The sequence below is a fragment of the Hylobates moloch genome, unplaced genomic scaffold, assembly GCF_009828535.3.
Source record: "Hylobates moloch isolate HMO894 unplaced genomic scaffold, HMol_V3 SCAFFOLD_14, whole genome shotgun sequence".
NCBI lineage: Eukaryota > Metazoa > Chordata > Mammalia > Primates > Hylobatidae > Hylobates > Hylobates moloch.
In genome coordinates, this window is record NW_026652289.1 from 12287649 (window position 1) to 12311761 (window position 24113).

At 40.0% G+C, this 24113-nt stretch overlaps 1 protein-coding gene across 10 annotated transcripts in view; it reads right to left on the reverse strand.

Annotated features, from left to right (window-relative positions):
- Positions 1-24113, reverse strand: part of ITSN1 (intersectin 1) — a 257076-nt gene that overhangs the window by 120423 nt on the left and 112540 nt on the right. For all 10 annotated transcript variants that reach the window (XM_032175654.2, XM_032175652.2, XM_032175655.2 and 7 more), the window contains exons 8-14: positions 23048-23148; positions 16456-16519; positions 12361-12498; positions 10550-10665; positions 6061-6323; positions 3520-3669; positions 3290-3430 (exon numbers count right to left, since the gene is read on the reverse strand). In XM_032175654.2, coding sequence (XP_032031545.1) covers positions 3290-3430; positions 3520-3669; positions 6061-6323; positions 10550-10665; positions 12361-12498; positions 16456-16519; positions 23048-23148 — 973 coding nt within the window. The remainder of the gene's footprint in view (positions 1-3289; positions 3431-3519; positions 3670-6060; positions 6324-10549; positions 10666-12360; positions 12499-16455; positions 16520-23047; positions 23149-24113) is intronic.

Genomic DNA, 24113 nt, shown 5'->3' on the forward strand with positions numbered 1-24113 from the left:
CATTCAAATGGCAACCATGTATTTCATCATATTAACAAAATAAGAAAAAATACATACTTATCTCAATAGATGCGGGAAAAAACATATGATCTAATTCAACACCCATTCATCATAAAAACCCTCAGCAAAAAGGGAAGTCCATCAACCTGATAAAAGGCGTTTACAAGAACCCTGGTTAAACTCTACTCAATAGTGAGAGAGCTTTCCTTCATTGAGAGGGAACAAGGCTCTTCCCACTTCTATCCAATATAGTATGGGAGGTTCTGATCAACAAAGTAAGACACACAAAGAAAGTTAGTTAAGCAATCATAGATATAAGGTCAATATACAAAAATAAATTCTATTTCCATATACTGGCACCAAACAACTGGAAACTAAAACAAAAATATGCAATATACAATAGCATCAAAAACCACAAAATACTTAGGGATAAACTTTACAAAGTATGTACAAGACTTGGACACTGCAAACTACAAAACATTACTGAGAGAAATTTATAACAACCTAAATAGAGATTTATGCCATAGTTACTATTGCTAAGATGTCAAATCTTCCCAAATTGATTTATAAATTCAATGGAATTCCAACAAAATTCCAAGCATTTTTGTAAAAACTGATAAGCTGATTCTAAAATGTACATAGAAATGTTAAGGACCTAGAATAACCAAAAACAATTCTGAAAAAAGAACAGTAACAGAGAATTCTTATCACTTGACTTCAAAAATTAGGCATCAACAGAGTAAGATACTGGTAAAGGACAGACAGATCAAAAGAACAGAAGAGAGTCCAGAATAGACCATTACAAATATGTTCAACCAATTTCAACAAGCTACCAAGGTAACTCAATGGGAGAAAAGCCAGTGTTTTTAATAAATGGTGCTATAACAACTGCGTTATCAGTATGTTAAAAAAAAAAAAACAACCTCAACCTTTACCTCATGGTATATGCAAAAATCAACTTGAAATAGCTCATAGACCTAAACATTTAAGATACAACTATGAAACTTAAAATTTTAAGTTTTTTTCAATTTATAAAAACTTATAAAACTTATTTTTTTAAACCCCAAAAACTTCTAGAAGAAAATAAAATATTTGCGCCGGGCGCGGTGGCTCACGCCTATAATCCCAGCACTTTGGGAGGCCGAGGCGGGTGGATCACGAGGTCAGGGGTTCAAGACCAGCCTGACCAATATGGTGAAACCCCGTCTCTACTAAAAATACAAAAAAAAAAAAAAATAGCTGGGCGTGGTGGCGGACGCCTGTAATCTCAGCTACTCAGGAGGCTGAGGCAGGAGAACTGCTTGAACCCAGGAGGTGGAGGTTGCAGTGAGCCGAGATCGCGCCACTGCACTCCAGCCTGGGCGACACAGCAAGACTCTGTCTCAAAAAAAAAAAAAAGGAAAAGAAAATATTTGCAATCATGGGGTAGTCAAAAGATTTCTCAGATAGAACATAAAAAGCATGAACACCAAAAGAAAAAAAATGGCAAATTGAACTTCATCAAAATTTAAAACTTCTGCCCTTTAAAAAATACCATTAACAAAAATTAAACCCAAGCTAGACTGGGAGAAAATATTTGCAAAACACGTATCTGACAAATGACTTGTTAAGAATATAAAAAGAACTTTTACAAGTAACTAGTTAAGACAAACAGCCCAATAAAAAATGGGCAAAAGATTTGTTCAGACATTTCAACAAAGATATACAGTAAAAGATACTCGCCAATAAACATGTAAGATGATTCCCAACATCATTAGCCTTCAGGGAAACACAAATTAAATGATCAGAATGTAAAATGGTACAAACTCTTTGCAATTTGACAGTTCTTTTTCTTTTCTCTTCTCTCTTTTTTTTTTTTTGAACAGGGTCTCGTTCTGTGGCCCAGGCTGTCAGTGGCTCAATCATAGCTCACTGCAGCCTCGATATCCTGGGCTCAAGTGGTCCTCCTGTCTCACACAGGTACTACAGGTGAATGCCCCCATGCCAGCTAATTTTTAATTTTTTTTTTTTTTTAGAGATGGGGTCTTGCTATGTTGCCCAGGCTGGCCTCAAACTCCTGAGCTCAAGCAATCCTCTTACCTTGCCCTCTCAAAGTATTGGGTTTACAGGTGTGAGCCACTGTGCCCAGCCTGACAGTTTCTTATGGGGTTAAACATACACTTATATGACACAGTAGTTCCATTCCTAAAAGTTTACCCAAGAGAAATAAACCATTTCCACATAAAGACTTGTAAATAAATGCTCACTGCAGTTTTATTCTTAAAAGTTCCACACTGGAAAGAACCTGAATATCAACCAATAGGTGAATGGACATATAAGGAAACACTACTCAGCGATGAAAAGAAACAAAGGAGTCATTCACTCAATAACATGGATCCATCTCAAAAACATCATGCTAAGAAAAAGCCTAACATAAAGGAGTCACAGACAAATATGATCATCCGCAGGCAATATTTACATGAATTTGATGCCCCTGTAATTCAACACTTGATACCAAACCAGGTGATATTGTAACAACTTTGGACAGGCTTTAAAATGAAGACAGAACTACTAATAGTGCTCTGTGTGTCTCCAACTATTTAGTATACATATAGCTCTCATATGACCCTCTAAAATACTTAAGTGTACTTATTTATTGTAATTACCACAGTAAAGCCAAAGTCCTGTTGGTGGACTACAGCTTCTGTGTGATCCAGCTCCCACCAGCTCTAACCAGTAGTCTCCTTGCTGTAACTGGCATCTCAGAGTCCTGCTACGGCCTCAGGACTTTGGCACTGCTATTTCCCTGCCTAGATCTTGCTCTGCCCGATACCCACATGGCTTAGCCTATCATTAATTTCAAGTTTCTGCTCAAATGTCACCATCCAGAAAGACCTGTCTTGGCTACCTTAGTTAAAATCACAACCTTTCCTATCCCTAGGACTCTCTATTCCCTTCCCTACTCACTCACCATAGCAGTTTTCATCTTCTAATACAGTACACACTTTATTTTGTTAGTCTCTGTTCCTCCTGCAAACAGAGGGTAAGCTCCCAGAAGACAGAGTGTCTGTCCCTGCTGTAGCCTCAGAAACTGCAAAAGCACCTGGCCTGAAGCAGTGCTCAGTAAACATTTGCTGAGTTTGTCTCCTTGACAGGCTACTTTTCACACAAGGACCCTGTCTACTTCATTTTTGCTTCCCATTGCCTAGTACAAGATAGTTGCTTAATGTTTACTGAATAAATAAGTAAATGAAATGAATTCGAGAAAAGGATGCCAGTTTAACAGCTTTTAAGAGGCATATTTCCTCACCTGTAATTGTTGCTGTAGATGGGTGATTTCGGCAATTCTCAACTCTCTAGATTTGTTTGTGCTCTCAATTTCTTGCCTTTGGGTGGTCAATCGACATCTGATATCTTGAAGTTTCCCTTCTAGTTGATGCTTTTTATCATTCTTGAACAAATGAAAGATAATAAAAATTGTTACTGTTTTTAATGGTTCCATCTTAGTATATTTCCAAAGTATAACCAAACTTCACTCACTAGAGCTTCTAATTCAAATTCCAAAGTCTTTTTCTTTGCTTTCAGTACAACTATGTCCTCTTGTTCTTTGTTTCTTTGATTTAGTAGTTCTTGCCTTCGATTCCGTTCCCACTCAAGTTGTCGTTGCCTTTCAAGTTCCCGTTTTGCAGCCTGTGACATTTACAAAGAGACAAATTACTAATTTTTCAGTTCTTACACTACACAATGTCTTTTCACAAAAGTGGCATCTAGGAAGTCTTTCCTTTTAAGGATGAAATATTAAACATTACAAGAAATCACATTACAAAACAGAAAATAACTTATAAAAATACAGTATTCCTTCTATGGGAATAAAGGGAATATACAGAACTTGCTATTATATTTACATAAGATGACACAATCATTTCGCCATTAGAATTCCATTCTTTATGCCTTCAGGAATGCTTGATGTGCTAACTAAAAGTGCTCCTTCTTATTTACTGACACGCCAAGAAGGAAAATTTCTTTATGTAGTAAAATCAAAATAAAACACCCCTGAACAAAAACAAACAAAAGTTGATTTTACTCCACCAAAAGAGAAATTATTACTTAGCTCATTTTAAAAGTCTGCAACTCCTGCCTTCCTAATCATTCATTTCCTTTTTACCACAAAAGCTTTTGCTCCCTCCAACAACTGGCTCTGATGACTATCAGAGCATCTTACAGTCTATCGGAATTGCCTCTGACTCATGGGTCCTCCAACTACACCTGGCACATGGTAAATGTCTATTAAGTAATTCTGAATAAATACTCTAGAATATCATTTTTTTGGTACGTTGAAGAAAAGTTTGCCTATCTTTGTTCAATTCTGAAAATTAAAATTTTGTTAGTGTCTGTCTGAACAAAAAGGAGTTATGGGGCCGGGCATGGTGGCTCATGCTTGTAATTCTAGCACTTTGGGAGGCCAAGGCAGGCGGATCACCTGACGTCAGGAGTTCGAGACCAGCCTGGGCAACATGGCAAAACCCACTCTCTACTAAAAATACAAAAATTAGCCAGGCATGGTGGCTCACGCCTGTAATCTCAAGTGAATCACTTGAACCCAGGAGGTGAAGGTTGCAGTGAACTGAGATCGGCACCACTGCACTCCAGCCTGGGCGACAGAGCAAGACTCTGTCTCAAAAAAAAAAAAAAAAAAAAAGGAGTTATGGCTATAAGTTTTGTTTCTTTCTGTTTTTGAGATAGGGTCTTGCTCTGTCACCTAGGCTGGAATGCAGTGGCCTCCAACTACTGGCCTCAAGTGATCATCCCTCCTTAGCCTCCCAAAGTGCTGCAATTACAGGCTTGAGGCACAGCACTCAGGCTATTTTTTTACATCGAAAAATTCCTCATTTTTATTTTTCATTCACATGAGAGAACCATGTGTTGCTTCTGCAGTAATGTACTAAAATTGGAAAGAGAGACAAGATTTGCTTAGCCCCTTTCCAGGTATGGTGCTAAATTTATGAAGCCTTCCATAGAATATAGGGAGGATGTCCCAGACATATTTTTAAAAGAGTTTAAAAAGAAGGTTGCATGAGCTGGGGGCGGGGGTTCATGCCTGTAATCCCAGCAATTTGGGAGGCTGAGGCAAGTGGATCACCTGAGGTCAGGAGTTCAAGATCAGCCTGACCAACATGGTGAAACCACATCTCTACTAAAAATACAAAATATTAGCTGGGCGTGGTGGCAGGCACCTGGAATCCCAGCTACTCAGGAGACTGAGGCAGGAGAATCGCTTGAACCCAGGAGGCAGAGGTTGCAGTGAGCTGAGATCATGCCACTGCACTCCAGCCTGGAAATGACAGAGCCAGATTCCGTCTCAAACAAAAAAAAAAAAAAAGAAAAAAAAAAAAGAAGGTTGCAGAACAATGTAATTGGTGTGACACTATTACAGTGGTTTTTAAAAAATTATACAGCCCTTACACTCTCCACCATATAAATCTTTATATTTTTATATAGGTGTATACAGAGAAAACAGTCTGGAAAAACACTTAACTGGTATCAGTGGTTTGTTACAAAATTGTATCATCAAAAACTTGTATATTAATGTTCGTAACAGCATTGTTTATAATAGCCACAATGACCATCAACTGCTGAATGAATTAAAAAATGTGGTATACCCATATAATGAAATATTACTCAGCCATAAACAGGAATAAAGGACTGATTCATTTTACAATGTGGATGAACTTTGAAAACATTATGCTAAATGAAAGCCAGAAACAAAAGTCCACATATTGATGATTCCATTTATAAAAAATGTCCTGAATAAGTAAATCTAGAAAGATGGAAAGTAAATTAATGATAGACAGGAGCTGGAGGGAGAAAGAAATGGGGAGTAGCTGCTCAGTGAGTAAAGAGCTGGACTGATGAAAATCTTCTGAAATTAGGGACGATGGTTGCACAACTTTGGGACTATACTAAAACTACTGAATTGTAAAAAGAAAGACAAAGATGGCATGAATAGATCACTTGGATAATTCTTTCTGAAAGGGGGTAGTCGCACAGTAACTCAGGGTGGCTCCACTCTCGCCTGCTTACCTCTCGCCTCTCAATTTCCTTCCTCCTCTCCTCCTCTCTCTGCCGTTCTAGCTCCCGCTGCTTTTCCAGTTGCTTCTCCAGTTCCAGTTGTCTTTTGCGCTCTTGCTCCTGGCGCTCACGCTCCTTCCTCTCCTGCTCTGCCCGCTCCAGCTGGGCCAGGCGCTCCTGCTCCTTGCGCTGCTGCTCCAGGAGAGCTTGCCTTCGTTTCTCCAGTTCCAGATTGCCACGTTCAAAGTTCTCCCGCTTCTTATCTTCAAACGTTACTTCAGACAAGGAACACAGCCAACTATGAAAACTCAAGATTTTCAACGTACTCTTTTCAAAGGAAAACTCACCAGTGTATTTGAAACTTGTAGTACAAACCCAAACCCAGAACTCCCTAAGCTTCTGTGTCCTTGTTAATGAGCACAGCGAAAACCCCCTTTTCCTAACCTCTCTGCTTATATCTCTCCTCCACGACACACTGTTTCTAAAAGATCCTTATCTAGCAGTTCTACATCACCACCTAGACTCCTTTCCTTCCCTGTTACTCCATCCTTTCCCTTCTTCCCATGAACTTGCCCTAGGAATTAACCCCCTCTCTTCTAGACCATGAGTCTCTGTCTCTCTCCCTCCTTCCCTTTGCCTTGTAATTGTGCTGATGAGTCCTCTATTCTAACAAGATTTCTCAAAGCAGAGCGAAAGGTAAGCATTCCACTTTTCGCACTGAAGAACAAGCTGTGCCCTGATCCTTATGGAGATCACAGTCAACAATTTTTTCTAACCCATTATTCAGTTTCCTTCTTTGATACATCAATTATAAATTTAGAATGATTACTCAGTTCTATCCTTTTTTTCTCTAATACTTTATGTCCATTTTATTTCTTCATTTTCTACAGCCCCATCATCCGTGTCCCTTACTATCCTCAGCAGTGTCTATTTCATTTCTGTGTTGGCCTCACGTAATCCTCCTTGGTACCAACGCCAGCCAGGGGAGCGCTCAGTGCCACCCTGTGCAGCATGCCAGTCCCTGGTCCACGTCTATCTAAGAACCATCGCTTCTCACTCTGCCTTGAGATCTGCAGCTGTGAGCATCCTTCTTTGGCTTCTTCCCACATTCCTGTTTGGACTTCACTGCTTTAGACAGACTTCCTTCACATACTGTAGTCAGCGATTAGAGATGAAAGCGGGCAAGTATATTTTGGTTTTCTTGCTCACCTTTGGTGATTTCAGAGGAGATGGTATCCTCTACTCTGATATCTTAAAATTCAAAGTCCTGGTTGGGCGCAGTGGGTCCACCTGTAATCCCAGCACTTTGGGAGGCTGAGGTGGGCGGACCACTTGAGATCAGGAGTTCCATACCAGCCTGGCCAACACGGTGAAACCCAGTCTCTACTAAAAATACAAAAAAATTAGCCGGGTGTGGTGGCAGGCACCTATAATCCCAGCTACTTGGGAGGCTGAGACAGGAGAATCGCTTAAAGCTGGGAGGCAGAGGTTGCAGCGAGACAAGATTGCACCACTGCACTCCAGCCTGGGTGACAAGAGCAGACTCCGTCTCAAAAAAAAAAAAAAATTCAAAGTCCCCCTACCACAAAAAGGGATGATGTAATGATACATGCTGCAAGGTGGATGAATCTCAAAAATATTGTGCCAAGTGAAAGATGTCGGTCATAAACAGTCATATATGATTCCATTTATATGAAATATCCACAAAAGGTAAATCCCAAGAACCAGAAAGCAGATTGGTGGTTGCCAGGGGCTGGAGGGAGTGATATGGAGTTTTGTTTTGAGGTGAGGAAAGTATCTTGGGACAAGAGAGGTTGTGGCTGCAAGACACTGTGAATGCACTAAATGTCATTGCTAGGAAGTGAATGTTTGTGTCACCTCACCAAAATCCACACGTTTAAGCCCTAATTACCCTAATGTGATATTTGGAGATGGAGCCTCTGGAAGGTTAAGATTAGATTAGCTGGCCAGGCACGGTGGCTCACGCCTGTAATCCCAGCACTTTGGGAGGCTGAGGCAGGCAGATCACCAGCGGTCAGGAGTTCGAGACCAGCCTGACCAACATGGAGAAACCCTATCTCTACTAAAAATAAAAAATTAGCTGGGCGTGGTGGCACATGCCTGTAGTCCCAGCTACTCGGGAGGCTGAGGCAGAAGAATCACTTGAACCCGGGAGGCGGGGGTTGCGGTGAGCCAAGATCGCGCCACTGCACTCCAGCCTGGGCAACAAGAGCAAAACTCCATCTCAAAAACAAAATAAAACAAAAAAAAATTAGCCGTTAAGAGTGGGGCCCTTATGGGAAATTAATATCCTTATAAAAAGACGGGGACCGCCGAGCGCAGTGGCTCACACCTGTAATCCCAACACTTTTTGGGAGGCCGAGGCCAGTGGATCACCTAAGGTCAGTTCCAGACCAGCCTGACCAACATGGTGAAACCCCCGTCTCTACTAAAAATACAAAATTAGCTGGGTGTGGTGGTGCATGCCTGTAGTCCTAGCTACTTGGGAGGTTGAGGCAGGAGAATTGCTAGAACCCAGGAGGCAGAGGCTGCAGTGAGCTGAGATTACGCCATTGCACTCCAGCCTGGGCAACAAGAACGAAACACCGTCTCAAAAAAAAAAAAAAAAAAGGGCAGGGACAGAGATAGAGAAAAGAGAGAGAAGAGAGGTCTGTCTCCCGCTGCATGCACAAAACAAGGAAATCCCATGTGAGCAAAAAATGTGAAGGCTGCTGTCTGCATGCCGCGAAGAGGGCCCTCACTGGGAACCAAATCTGCACACTGTGATCTCGGACTTCCAGCCTCCAGAACGGCGAGAGATAAAATTCCCACTGTTCAAGCCACCCTGTCTATGCTATTTTGTTATGGCAGTCCAAGCAGACTAAGACAGCCACTGAACTGTACATTTTGTATTATGTGAATCTCATCTCAATTTAAAAAACTCTCCAAGTCTCTATACATCTTTTTAATTCCAGCATCTGGCAATATTCCTAGTACATAGGAGGCATATAATAAATGGCTGTTGAAGGAATGAATGCACAAATGAAATCTCTGATAATGTTGCTTCCTGTTCAAAATTTTAAATGAATGTCTACTAAAAACAGAAAAAGAAAATTCTGCATTCCAAGCATTCCTGTCCTTATCTGCCATTGAAATTTCATTCTCATTGTTATCAAAACAACTATTCTCACTTCCACTTGTGGTGACCTTATTTATCTTCAACTCTCAACTCAACTGTGACCTCTTCCACAGACACTTAATTCCTCATATCTTCCCCAGTCTACACCAACCAACCATAAGTGAGGTCTGTTTTGCATCTATAATACTCTCCAGGAATTTATCCCACTCACATACTGCTTAAGTGATTGCTTATATGGATGTCTTAAATCCTCTAATATATTTTAAAGTTTCTAGAGAGTATGAACCATGTATTAACATTTAGATTCTTTGCTCAACGTGCAGCCTTGCACATAAAATATTTCCAATAGTATTTCATCAGTGAACAAAAGGCAATTTAGTTTAGACAACAAACTGGGACAGCTAGTGTTCTGACCAGACCAATTAACTGCTGAGCATCTTAAATGCAGCAAAATGACACCGACAAAGTATTTATCATAAAAGACTCCATAATTTCATTTGCTTCTTAGTATCATTATCATCTCATCATTAATAATTCATAGCCACCTTAGAATATTTTAATAGTAAGATGGATTTATCATTGTAAATGAGGATTATTTAAAATAGGTTCAGGCTGGGTGCAGTGACTCACATCTATAATCCCAGCACTTTGGGAGGCTGAGGTAGGTGGATCACTTGAGGTCAGGAGTTCAAGATCAGCCTGGTCAACAAGGTGAAACCCTGTCTCTACTAAAAATACAAAAATTAGCCGGGCATGGTGCACGTGCCTGTAGTCCCAACTACTCCAGAGGCTGAGGCAGGAGAATCGCTTGAACCTGGGAGGCGGAGGTTGCAGTGAGCCTAGATTGCGCCACTGCACTCCTGCCTGGGTAAGATAGTGAGACTCCATCTCAAAAAACAAAATAAATAAAATAAAATAGGTTCACATTAAATTTAAAATAGGTTCCTGCAATTAAGGAGTTTCCAATTCTCTTATAACAACATGAGAAAATAACAGTAGATGATTTGACTTTCTATTTCTGCACTGGTGGTATTAAGCAATCACCTTAATACTCATCAATTTTTAGTGCTGTATGTTCTATGGATAACATTTACATAATTTTTGTTTAGCAGTTTATAATCAGATTTCAAGTTACAAGTTAGAACAACGGTGCATTAGCAGAGTGCATAATGTTCTTATTTCTCTATCCAGACCCAAATCCACAAGCTTAATTAACAATTATCTCTGACTAAGGTCAGTTAAGTTACAAGGCAAAAATGTCAAAAACTAAATTTATGTTTACCTCTATCTTTGTCTTAGAGATAAGAAATCTCTAATTTCGTTTAATCTAAATGATTTAACTCAATACAAAGGCTGCCTTACCAGGTAATTTCTTTTCTAATTGTTGTTGTTCATCTTCTAAAACTGGTTCCTCTGGTAGCCTCTGATCTACAGATGTTGAGCTTATGACAGATACACCACTGCCAGATCGAACTCTTCTGCAATTGTGGGAAAAAAGAAAAACAGATTCACACAGAGCTGTCTGGGTGGAGTTGGACAAGCTATGAAGAAGAATTTTTAAAGATTTTACCATACCATGGAGCAAATTTCATTTATAGTAAGGAAAATATAAAGATTTGGTCTTCTCTATTTACAAAGAGTTTTTTAATGAATATTTGAATGTCATCAGACTCTGAGTACCAAGCTTGTTTAAGAATCACCACCAAAATTGAAACAATTCCAAAGGATGAAAGTAGTTAATAATAAAAAAGTGGTAAGAACAATGCCTGGGACATGGTGAGCACTAAGTGGGAGCTGCTATTTCCATTGCCCTCTCAAGTGACCTTAAATTCCTCCAAGGGAAGATCAGCAGCTCGGCTCACTGGGAGCATCTCTCTTCCCTTTCCAGTCTCTCCATTTCACCCCCTAAGAAACACATGCAATGTCTATACTTTATAGTTCATAAAGCAAATCACTTTGTTTACTAATTTCTTCCACTTTACACTTTTATTTATTTATTTTATTTTATTTTTTGAGACGAAGTCTCACTCTTGTCCCCCAGGCTGGAGTGCAGTGGTGCAATCTCGGCTCACTGCAACCTCCGCCTCCCGGGTTCAAGTGATTCTACTGCCACAGCCTCCCGAGTAGCTGGGATTACAGGCGCCTGCCACCACGCCCGGCTAATTTTTGTATTTTTAGTAGAGACGGGGTTTCACCATGTTGGCCAAGCTGATCTTGAACTCCTGACCTCAGGTGATCCACCCGCCTCGGCCTCCCAAAGTGCTGGGATTACAGGCGTGAGCCACCGCACCACCCGGCCCACTTTACACTTTTAACTTTGCTGTGTTTAAACGGTCTCCCAATCCTTTTTATGCATTTATTATCAGCTTCCAACGTTGCAGTTGTGGGATTTCACAGGCAAAGTGCCTCAGCTACCTGTTGCTTCCTACATAGTCACAGTTTCCTCAGCTTGCTCCTGTACCATGTGTGTGCTGACAGTAATGGCTCTATTTCTCTTCATTTAAAGGTGATTTTGCCCTGGTCCTTCCTGCAGTTTGAGGACTCAGGACAGAAATCCTAATCTTTCTTTCATTCTCCTTTGTACTTGTAAGATCTCATATTCAGTTTTTATGTTCAAAGCCAGGAGACAGAGCTGTCCTGGACAGCGTGTGCATGCATGCATGGATGTAAATGAGGATGCCAGTCATAATACTGGACCTCAGGTGACTCTCTTGACATCTTTACTGAGACTGTCTTTCAGTCCAGGGTAATTTTCTTTAATCGTCTTCCTGATTACAATTTCTACATTGCTAGCAGCTCTTGTTACCACTGAAATGTGTGGAATTCACAAGTGTGATCTCCTTGGTTTCTTCTCTATGCACAGGCTCATGCAGTTTCTCTTTTGCTGCTGGCATCTGTTGTGAAAATTTCTGGTAAGCACTGATGACATATGTTGGTACAAAATCACCAATCTTTTGATATTTTACTTCATTGTTTCACTAATATACTACAAGTACTTTGAAGAACAGAATGGGCCCAAGATTAACATAGACCTAGATAAGAGTCTCTAGAATTCACGGATACTTAGTTTCCTTGTCAGGGATGAAAATCAGGTAAGACACATAGTCAATAAAGCCAAGTTTGGAATTCACATACTCTGCATACAATTCCTGATCAGAGCCCATGTTCCTTACCTAAAAGAAGGTGGAATGTATTCTGGAGGCAGGACAGGTGGCAGTGGTTGGCCAGACATAGCTACATCAATGAGGTGCATTGCCAGGATAAATTCTTCTGCTGTAAGTTTTCCATCTTGATCAATGTCAGAAAGATTCCTGTTCGACAAAAAGTTAACTGTAATCCGGTTTCATAAAAATTCATGTTTTTTACTATTCATGAGTGATTTAAAAGTTATGTTTTCTTATTGACCACAGGCCAACTGAGTCTCTTTGTCCCTCATTTTGTCAAAATAGTACCTATTTTATACTGTTGCAAAGATAAAATTACAAGTAGTTGGGACAGTGTTCCTCATTCAACAAATGCTATGATTATAATGATACTCTTTCCCAACCTTTGCATATTTAAAATATAACACACTCATATTCCATATATCTTTTTTAACAGATGAGCTCTCACCCTGTTACCCAGGCTGATGTGCAATGACATGATCATAGTTTACTGCAGCCTCACTGCAGTCATGATCACAGCTCACTGCAGCCTCACTGCAGTCATGATCACAGCTCATTGCAGCCTCACTGCAGTCATGATCACAGCTCACTGCAGCCTCACTGCAGTCATGTTCACAGTTCACTACAGCCTTTCTGGGCTTAAGTGATCCTCCGGCCTCAGCCCCCAAATAGTGAGATTACAAGGTGTGTGCCACCATGCCTAGCTAATTTTTAAAATATTTTGTAGAGATGGGGGTCTCACTGTGTTGCCCAGGCTGGTCTTGATCTGTCCTAGCCTCCAGTGAGCCTACCAAATTGCTGGGATTATAGGCATAAGCCACCACACCCAGCTCTATATTTAAATGTTCTACTCTAGACCAGGAAATGACAAACTATCAGTAAAGGGTCAGGTAGTAAATATTTTATGGTTTATAAGACACACAATCCCTATCATACTGAATTCTGTCATTTTGGCAGGAAAGTAGCCATAGACAACATATAAATGAATGGGCATGGCTATTTGTACAATAAAAACTTTCTTCACAAAAACAGATGCAGGCCAAATTCAGCCCACTGGGCAGAGATGGCCACCCCTTAATCTAGGCCTACATGGTGGATCTTTATGAACTCCAGCCACAGAGTCAATGTGTTTCCTCTTCCTCAATCTCAGGATTCAATCTCCATCATTCTTCATAATGACTCCATCATTCTTTGTAATGAACTTGCCCAAGTAGCTAATTACAGCAAACATTTTCCTAGCAAGTCCAAGAATGTGATTTTACTAAACAATTTCTGGACCATCAAAAGAAGATACATGACAACACATCTGTTCACTAGAATGTCAACAGGACAAATGCAATGGGAAACTGGCTTTGCCAATGCCAAAAATTAAGAAACCTTCTTAATTCTGAAATTTCCTTAGGTGCTATAAACTTTTTTTGTTATAATTTCCATAAAGTAGAATGAACACCTTCTAGAGTATAAGTCTGAGAGTTTTGACAAACATGAACCACAACATACAGAATAGTATCAGCTCTACCTAAAATTCCACATCTGTTTGTAGCAACTCCCTCCTTTGCCCCCATCCCCTGGCAACTGCTGATCTCTTTTCTGTTCCTCTAGTTTTGCCCTTCCCATATGCAAGACATCCAGCTTTAAAAAGAAATGCAAATGAAATAAAATGAAACCCCTGCTCGCTCTTTATTCTCTTTTCCTTTTTGTGTCTCACAATTAGCCAGTCCTAGGTAAACCAGTTAGAAGGTGGCTGAAATTCTTGTTTTTTCACCACACTTACCTAAATTATGATTATAAGCATTTAATTAAAATATCTTTTTTAGTGTGTAGTAGCAGAATACAACGTTCTAACAGAAGAAGCCTCAAACATTTTTCTCAAATAGGATAAGTTATAAATGAGAAATTTAAAATAAATATTTCAACATAATCTGGTATCATGAGAACAACCTAATAAATTGTCAACCAACCTCCATTAATGTTAGATCTTAAGTTTATATTTCAGGGGGCCCTAGGATACTGTTCAATACCCAGATTTAAAGAGTTCTGGGTGTGTCAAAGATATAAGATATTTATTAACTGGTCTAGTCTACCGCCAAAGGCAAGCTCTTTCATACAAAAGAGAAGGGAAGAGAAGGGCAAAGGGAGCTGCATTAGAGCTTGATCATTTGTCAAACAACCCTATCAATGTGGCCTGCAAGAAAATCACGAACTTTGCAGTGAGCCTTGTAGACAAGGTTTATTTTCCAGGGACAATCACCAACATATAGCTATGATACGCATATTTCTTAAGAAACCATTCTAGTTAACATTTAAATTTAAGGAAGCCTGTAGGACCCAGGCAATGCTCATGGATAGCTATTCAAAATCATTACACAATAGAGACATTAAGTGCCTCTTGAGGAAAGTACACAGAGACCTCTCTGGCACAGTGTTATCAAAAACAAAACAACAAAAACAAAAACAAAAAAATAAAATCTGATCCGCAGTTCTCAACCAGGGAAGATTTTGTACCCCAAGGCACATCTATCAAAGTCTGGAGACATTTCTGATTGTCATGCTGGGTGTGGAGCTCATGCTACTGGCATCTAGCATCTAGTGAGTAGTGGCCAGCAATGCTACTGAACATCCTACACTATACAGGGCATACCCCAACAACAAAGATTTATCGGGCCCAAAATGTCAATAGTGCTGGGGTTGAGAAACTTTGCTCTAGATCTAATTACCAATTTACAGGAAATACAGAAACAAATTAAGACAATCCCACAGTGATGCAATCTTCAAAAGTTAAGCCATTAAGAAACTACAGGACGAACGATCTGGTTTGTTTTTAACGGAGTTTTTTTGTTTTTTGTTTTTTGTTTTTGGTTGGGGGGTGGCCTGGGGAACTTGGGAAAAGAAGTAGAGAACAAGACAAGGGGAAATTTATAGATTAAAGGAGACATAAAAGATGGAACAATCAAGTATTGCAAAATATAGGCTTATTTCAGTCCTGATTTGAACAAATCAACTATAAAAATGTTTTGAGGCAATCTAAGGAATTTGAACACTACCTGATTAATTTAATGATTAGGATGACTACTAAAAAATTTAGGTGAGCTATTGGTATTATGACTATGCTAAAAAGAAAATTGGTCAGGCACAGTGGCTCACCCCCGTAATCTCAGCATTTTGGGAGGCTGAGGTGGGCAGATCACCTAAGGTCAGGAGCTCAAGACCAGCCTGGCCAACATGGCAAAACCCTGTCTCTACTACAAATACAAAAATTAGCCAAGCGTGGGGGTTTATGCCTGTAATCCCAGCTACTAAGGAGGCTGAGGCAGGAGAATAGGTTGAACCTGGGAAGTGGAGGTTGCAGTGAGCCAAGATGGCACCACTGCACTCCAGTCTCGATGAAAGAGCAAGACTCCATCTCAAAAATAATAATAATAATAATAAATGAAAAAAGGAAAATCCTTCTCTTTTGAAGATACAAGCTAAAATATTTGCAGTAGAAATTATATAATAACTAAGATTTGGCTTAAAATAATCAAACAGGCTGGGCACGGACGCTCACGCCTGTAATTCCAGCACTTTGGGAGGCTGAGGCAAGTGGATCACCTGAGGTTGGGAGTTCAAGACCAGCCTGACCAACATGGAGATACCCTGTCCTACTAAAAATACAAAATTAGCCAGGCATGGTGGCGCATGCGTGTAATCCCAGCTACTCAGGAGGCTGAGGCAGGAGAATCACTTGAACCCGGGAGGCGGAGGTTGCGGTGAGCCGAGATGGCGCCACTGCACTGCAGCCTGGGCAACAAGAGTGAAACTCTGTCTCCAAAAAAAAAAAAAAAAAAAAATCAAAGAAAGGGAGAGCCAAGACTGGTCACGAGTTGAGAATTGTTAAGTTGTATTCTCACTCCTTGAGAATTCATTGTATTAACCTGCTTTTGTATTTTTCAAAATCGAGAGCGGAAACAGTATTATAAAGCAGGCAATCATTACAACTCATTGAAATTAAGCAAATTCTACATATTCCCCCATAAAAAACGGTATTAATCTAGAACCCATGAGGCCACACCAATCTAAGCAAGTTTTCACTTTATCCAAACCAAAGAACTTTTCACTCCTTACCATATTGAAGCCAGCTGAGCCTGTGGTAAACTTGATTGCATAAGAATAGTTCTTGCTTGGGGACCTAAACAGGAACCAGGAAAAGGACATACAGATGAGTCAGCAAATACTCACTGTACAGGAGGACCAGGGTTCTGCATATATGGACTACTCCATGACCTCATGCAATCACAATGCTTTAAATAACATTTGCTACTACCGCAGGGGCTTCGTAAAAAGGAAATTAAGCCCCAATGAAAAAGAGGAGAAACACAGAGCACAGCATCTGACACATAATAAATTTTTGTTAAATGGATGTTTGATAAAGAATGACCATGTTAAAGATTTAGAGTTTCAAAATATAACCTGACCTTTTGTCCACATTACCATCTTTATTTGTACTGGGCTTTATTTACAAACTTGAAACTTACTCTCTTTAAGTTTAACATCTTTTGCCGCTGCTACCACCTGCTGTCTCCACCCTGCTCAACCTCAGGCAAATTCAGGGAAGATTCGGAGAATCTTAGAGGAGACCTAAGAGAGACCTCGGAGAGATCTCCGGGAAACTGTTTCACTAAACAGACTTAAAAAGAAAAAAAAAGTTGCAGGAAGCGCTAATAGCCAGGGTTAAAACACATTTCCAGCCTGGTGTGGTCGCTCATGCCTGTAATCCCAGCATTTTGGGAGGCTGAGGGAGGCAGATGGCTTGAGCTCAAGAGTTCAAGACCAGATGGCAAAACCCCATCTCCACCAAAAGTGCAAAAAATCAGCTGGGTGTGGTGGCACGAGCCTGTGGTCACAGTTACTCGGGAGGCTGAAGTAGGAGGATCGCTTGAGCCCCAGAGGCGGAGGCTGCAGTGAGCCAAGATTGTGCCACTGCACTCCATCCTGGGCAACAGAGTGAGACGCTGTCTCAATTAAAAAAAAAAACAAAAAAAAAAACACATTTCCTACGTTAGCTAAGAAAAACAAACAAAAAAGAATAATTCCTGGAATTTCTACTCTTCTCTCAAAATAAGCTCTCATTTCTTAAAATAATCATAAACATCTTCACTTCTGGTATGAAAGTGGCCGCAGACATCAGACAAAAGCACAGTAGGAGACTCTGTTTAAATAAACTAGGGTCAGGGAGGGAGAAATAAATATGTCTTCCTTTCCAGCACTGCCTCTCAAGGTGTGGTCCCAGGAAGACTGCTGGACAGAGGAATGGAAGGCTGTGGCAATTTTGTTGGGAAGATTCTGGTGTATATGCTTTTGCTTTTTGCTATTTCATTCTTCAAGCGTCACCTCATCAAAAACCACAAAACTGGATGTGTTTTTGCATGGCCAGCAGTAGAGGTCAGGGAACCGAGGAGCTGTAGGCTCTAGTCCTGACTTAGTCTAGACTTTGCTGAGTGACTGGGCGAGGTAGTCTGGACTCTAGTTTGCTCATTTCAGATAAACCGGTCTATGATCCATTGGGGCAGTGTGCTTAGCATCACATTAGCACATGAAAGGTGCTCTAATGGCAGGTAACATTACTGACAATAGTTCAACTTTTATTTACATATAAAATCCTGACAGAAAAGCACACATACGGATACATGTGGATATATACATGTGCACATGTACACAGCTGAATTAATTTTCCAAAGTGAAAATACTCAAACACTATTGAGGTCATGAAAGAGAGTATAATCGCACCCCAGATGCCCCTATTTGCCTCTCTTTTAGAATCACCTACCACCAAGGTAGCCTAACTTCTAACCAGATAGTCTGTCCGCTGTTCCACCTGGCTTATTTTGCTCAATATACTGTTGTGTAGAGTTGTAGAACATTAATCCTCACTGCTATGTAGTATATCATTGTGTCATTACATCCCAATTCATTGTCCATTCTACTGTTTTCTTTTCTTTTTTCTTTTCTTTTCTTTTTGAGATGGAGTCTTGCTCTGTCACCCAGGCTGGAGTGCAGTAGCGCCATCTTGGCTCCCTGCAGCCTCCACCACCCAGGTTCAATGATTCTCCTGCCTCAGCCTCCTGAGTAGCTGGGACTACAGGCATGTGCCACCACACCTGGCTAATTTTTGTATTTTTTTTAGTAGAGACAGGGTTTCCCCACGTTGGCCAAGCTGGTCTCGAACTCCTGACCTCAAGTGATCCGCCAGCCTTGGCCTCCCAAAGTGCTGGGATTACAGGTATGAGTCACTGTGCCTGGCCTGTCCATTCTACTGTTGATAGGCATTCAGGTAGTTTTCAATTAGGGCTACTATTAATAGTGAGCATTCTAACTTCTGGTGAATATATGAACACATTCCTGCTGGATGTGTGTGCGTACATGAGCATGTGTGTGTTTTGGGAGCATCTAAGAATAAAAAACAATCTACTGAATTCATGTGAAGATTCTAAAGGACTGTGGTACAATGGAATGAGCAAAGTTCAGGCATCACTTTCTTTAGTCCGTAACATTGTATCTAGAATGTTGGTAACAAAGTAGAATTAACAAAACTTTAGTGGGTGATTTAATTTACACTTGTAACAATTGCCCTTACTCCAGAACTATAAAAAAGGAAGTTAATATTTTATCTATTACACATAAAAAGCCTAACAATAAATGTGAAGAACTAGCTCTAAACCTGGATATCAGGAGACTTGGATTCTAGTCCTGACTCCCTAATGGCATGTGGCATTAACAAAACTACTTTAACTTCTAAAATGAAGTTCTTCCATCTGTGAAATGAGGAAAATAATCTACAACAGGGATTGGTAAATTATAGCCCTTAGGCCAGATCTGGCCCACTGCCTGTTTTCGTCAGCAAAGTTTTATTAAAACAGCCATATCCACTGATATAAGCATGATATATGGCTGTTGTCATGCTACGATGGCAAAGTTGAGTAGTTGCAGCAGAGAACATATGACTTATGAGCCTAAAATATTTATTGTGCTATTCTTTACAGAAAATGTTTGCTGATCCCCACACTAGAAGATCACAATTATCTCTTGTAATTCTACTATTTGTCTATATATGTCCTAAATCAATGTTGCAAAATATTAAAAATAGATCAGCAACAGCTAAGATAGTATCTTAGCACATTTGGACAACACACAGTTGAGCTTTGAGTGCACAGAACTCTTCTGTGGAAACCTAGGTACATAAAGGGGTATTGGTTTTGCAGTACTGGCTTATAAGTGAACACAGGAATAAAACCAGAAATCCCAAGCACACAAACCCCACTTCTGGCATCCATGTTTGGGCAGGGAAGTATGGCTAGAAAGGAGAGAGTAACTACATGAAATGAGCTTTATTTGAAATAATGACTAAGACTTTAGCTTTTCTGATTAATAGATGAATTACCAAATAGCATATTCATTGTTTCAGAGTGCAACAATAAAATACCTCTTTGAGAAGAAGAGCTAGCATTATTAACAGGAATACCAGAGTTCTAGAGCTTCTTACATAACCTTAATTAAAGAATGACCCCTCTCTATTTTATAAGGCTGTCTCTTTTAAAGACATGCAACAGTACACACATCAAGCCGTGAAGGAAGAAGAGGGTGTCCAACAGGATGTATCAGCTAAATCAACCCAGATAGTCAGTGGGGTAAACAGTGCCACTGTTAAGGCCAGGCGCGGTGGCTCACGCCTATAATCCCACCACTTTGGGAGGCAGAGATAGGCAGATCGCTTAAGCTCAGGAGTTCGAGACCAGCCTGGGGAATGTGGCAAAACCCAGTTTCTACAAAAAATACAAAAAATTAGCTGGGCATGGTGGCACATGCCTGTAGTCCCAGCTACTGGGGGGCTGAGGTGGGAGGATCCCCTGAGCCTGGGAAATCAAGGCAGCAGTGAACCATGATTATGTCACTGTACTCCAGCCTGGGTGCCTATAATCCCAGCACTTTGGGAGGACAAGGTGGTGGGACTGCTTGAGGTCAGGAGTTCAAAACCAGCCTGGACAACAAAGATCCCACCTCTAAAGAAAATTTTTTTAAAAAAAATTAGCCGGGTGTGGTGGTGCACGCATGCCTGTAGTCCCAGCTACTCAGGAGGCTAAGGTGAGAGGATTGCTTGAATCCAGAAGTTCAAGGCTGCAGTGAACTACTATCGCACCATAGCACCCCAGCCTGGGTGACAAAGCGCGTCTCTGTTTCAAAAAAAGAAAGAAAAGAAGTGCTTTTTAGTTCTTGAAAACAAAAACCCACAAAAAACAAAAGCAAGAAGGATGAAAAACAAGAGATTACAAATATAAATTATATATTTCTTCTGGGCCATGTTATATACTGAAACCTTTTCTCAACTTTCTTGATATTTTGCTTCTCCTGCAGCTGAGTGAACTGCTTTGGGGATTCTGACTTCATAAAATTATTTTTATAATTGTGATCAAGACAATGACCTTTATGTTCTATCCACCTCAACAAATCAGCTGTTTCCATCAACATTCTAATTTAGTATAAAACATACTTTATATTGATTCCTAAGTATATAAAGGGAAAACGAATTAAATTTCTATTGTTTATTCCCATTTTAAAATTTACTGTAATAAATTATTCTACTTGACATGACTATACAAAGGTCTGGTTCAAAAGTAAAATTCCCACCTTAAATTCTTGCTGGATCAAAGCAGCAATAAGTATGCAGATAAACAATATCAAAATCTGCTTTCTTTCCAGTATATTTCAAATTTTACTTTCTGCCTCAGATATTTAAAAGTTCTAAATGTTCAAGTGCCTAGGCCATTATATTTGGAATGTAGATACTGCATTTCATTCATAAAACACACATCCTACCAAGAAAGAGAGAATTTCTCAATCAATGTCTCAATTGAATACTATTTTAATCAACTCACAGCAAACACCAACGTTTTCAAGAAATATGTTTGGATTCATTGGCAATGTAGTTCTGGGTTGGTATGGAGCACTGGTGTCAAACCATGTAAAACAGTACTTAAAAATATGCTATTAAATATACCTTCAGTGGGCCAGGTGTGGTGGCTCATGCCTGTAATCCCAGCACTTTGGGAGGCTGAGGTGGGTGGATCACCTGAGGTCAGGAGTTTGAGACCAGCCTGAGCAACATGGTGAAACCCTGTTTCTACTAAAAATACAAAATTAGCCGGGCGTAGTGGTACATGCCTGTAATCCCAGCTACTTGGGAGGCTGAGGCAGGAGACTCACTTGAACCCAGGAGGTGGAGACTGCAGTGAGCTGAGATCGCACCATTGTACTCCGGCCTGGGCAACAAGAGTGAAGCTCCATCTCAAAAAAAAAAAAGCAGAGCCTGCATAAGCTAGGCTGGTTTTGACAGCTACTGCTTTATGAAGCAGTATGACACATCATGAATCTGTGTGTATTTACTATTCACCCATTCAAACATAAATACATGCTTATTTGGGGTGACTGCCGAGATCCTTCAAGGGACCAGAGTTCAAGATTAGATCAGAACCCTTCAAAATCTCATCCAACTCTGACATTTTTAAACATAAGATACCTTTTTCTTTTGAGAGTAAAAATTGTAATTTTAAGTAATAGCAAGGAAAAAATAGTAAGAATCAGTTCTTAAAAGTGTTTTGGATTATAATCCTCCCCTTACCCCACTCCACCACCCAGGAAACCTAATTTTTTTCCCTTCCTTTCATATTTGTTAGAGGGCAGTTAGTTTTTCCCTTTAACACTTAATATTCGTATCAGAGGTCTTTATTTTCTTTTATTAAGGTTATGCTTTTCTTTATAACTTTCTTTTTTTTTTTTGAGATGGAGTCTCACTCTGCAGCCCAGGATGGAGTGCAGTGGCATGATCTTGGCTCACTGCAACCGCCTCCCGGGTTCAAGCAATTCTTCTGCCTCAGCAGCTGGGATTACAGGTGCCCACCACCACACCCGGCTAATTTTTGTATTTTTAGTAGAGACCATGTTGGCCAGGCTGGTCTTGAACTCCTGACCTCAGGTGATCCACCTGCCTCAGCCTCCCAAAGTGCTGGGATTGGGATTACAGGCGTGAGCCACTGCACCCAGCCTTCTTTGTAACTTTCTAACAAGTATTTAAACCTTTGTGAGAAAAATTTTGAACAGTATGCTAAAATTCCTGTCTATCCTTCTGAGGTAGATAACAGAATCATTCTTCTTTTAAAAAAATCCATTGAGATCACCTAAGTTAACTCTGGCCTTTTATATTAATGGATAAAGAAATATCCAAAGTGGTGAGCCCTGTCTAGGCAGTGACAGAGCCATGTTCTCAACTCCCTGCTTTCACCCTGCCTGCTGCCTCCAACTCTAACCTAGTGAACAGACAGCTTCAAGTTCATCAAGTTCAAAGCTGGACTTCAGAAGTTGAAGCTAGTTTTTGTTCAAAGAAGTGTTTCTTTGCTAGTGCCTTGATTTGCATATCAGTGGCTTTCAGCGTACAGGAGTATCCCTGGTCTATGTTCCATTTTACCACAAAGCAACAGGGCATGAGAGAATGATATAACTATGTAAAGAGTTATCAGTGGATAAGAACACGAGGTAACAGAGACAATGGAAAAAAATGCCAAGAAATAACCACACAGACACATGGAAAATATCCATGACTCAATATCTAGAAATAGTTTACATTGAAAACAAAGATCGTATTTCACTAATTTTTATTTGTAAATACCTGTTAAGTGTCCACTCATAGTTTTGTCATGACTATTGAATAATTGCCTGTATTTCAGTCTTGATGACTGAGGAACAGCCCATTCTGCCACTGGTGGGACACTGTGGGGAAAAGAAAAAGGAGAGAAAGAGGATTATCCATAAGGAACAGCCTGGTAAAGTTCCTTAATGACAGTAAACTAAGAACTTCTCTAGATAATCATATCTTTCATATTTTATTCATTTTATTATCACTATTTCTGATTTTTTTTTGCCATGGGTATTTCCCATTTTTAAGATCATAAACATTTCCCTCAAAATAGGTAATTACTTTTCCAGAATCATGGATAAACACAACAGACCGAGAGGCTGTTTCAAGTTGTATATATAATTTAATAAGTTAAAGGTTCTATAAAAGTATGAAAAACCTCTTGTAACTGAGGTAATACAATAATACCCAGGCTACTCTAATTTCTAAAACACTTCTTTTTTGGTTAAAAAGCAACGCAAAAAGCAAACCAATAACTGCCTTTAAAGGTACTAATTCTGCAAAAATGTTTTAACTTTCTATACATGAATACACAGGACCCATTTCTTAATGAAGTGAAATTACTCCATTCTGGTAAGTTTAAATTCAGACCCATTGGACAGTTTCCCAGAGAGAGAGAAAGAACAGAACATTTCCATGGTCATGACACATAAGCAGAGTGGGAATGGAGACAGCTTCACTTTCTCGACTACAATCCAATACTGATCTCTCTCCTTGCCAATGTGCCACAATCCTGACCTGGCCCAAGGACACACCTGCCAGTAGTTAGGCTGGGTCTACGCTTCCTTAGTGATTAGTTCCTCAGATGCCACTGTCCACACAAATATCACATTGGTACCAATGGCTTGTTAAGCTTCAACATCTAAATTAAACCCAATGGCTGAGCTCAGACAGTAAAAATGGCATTCCCCTTCCAGGACAGATTACAGCTAATGCTCTGTTTGCAATTTCATTTCAACAAAAATATCTATTTCAAACATGTAAAAGCACAATCTTACTGAAATACTGAACTTTTTAATCATCATTTCCATGTGTTATC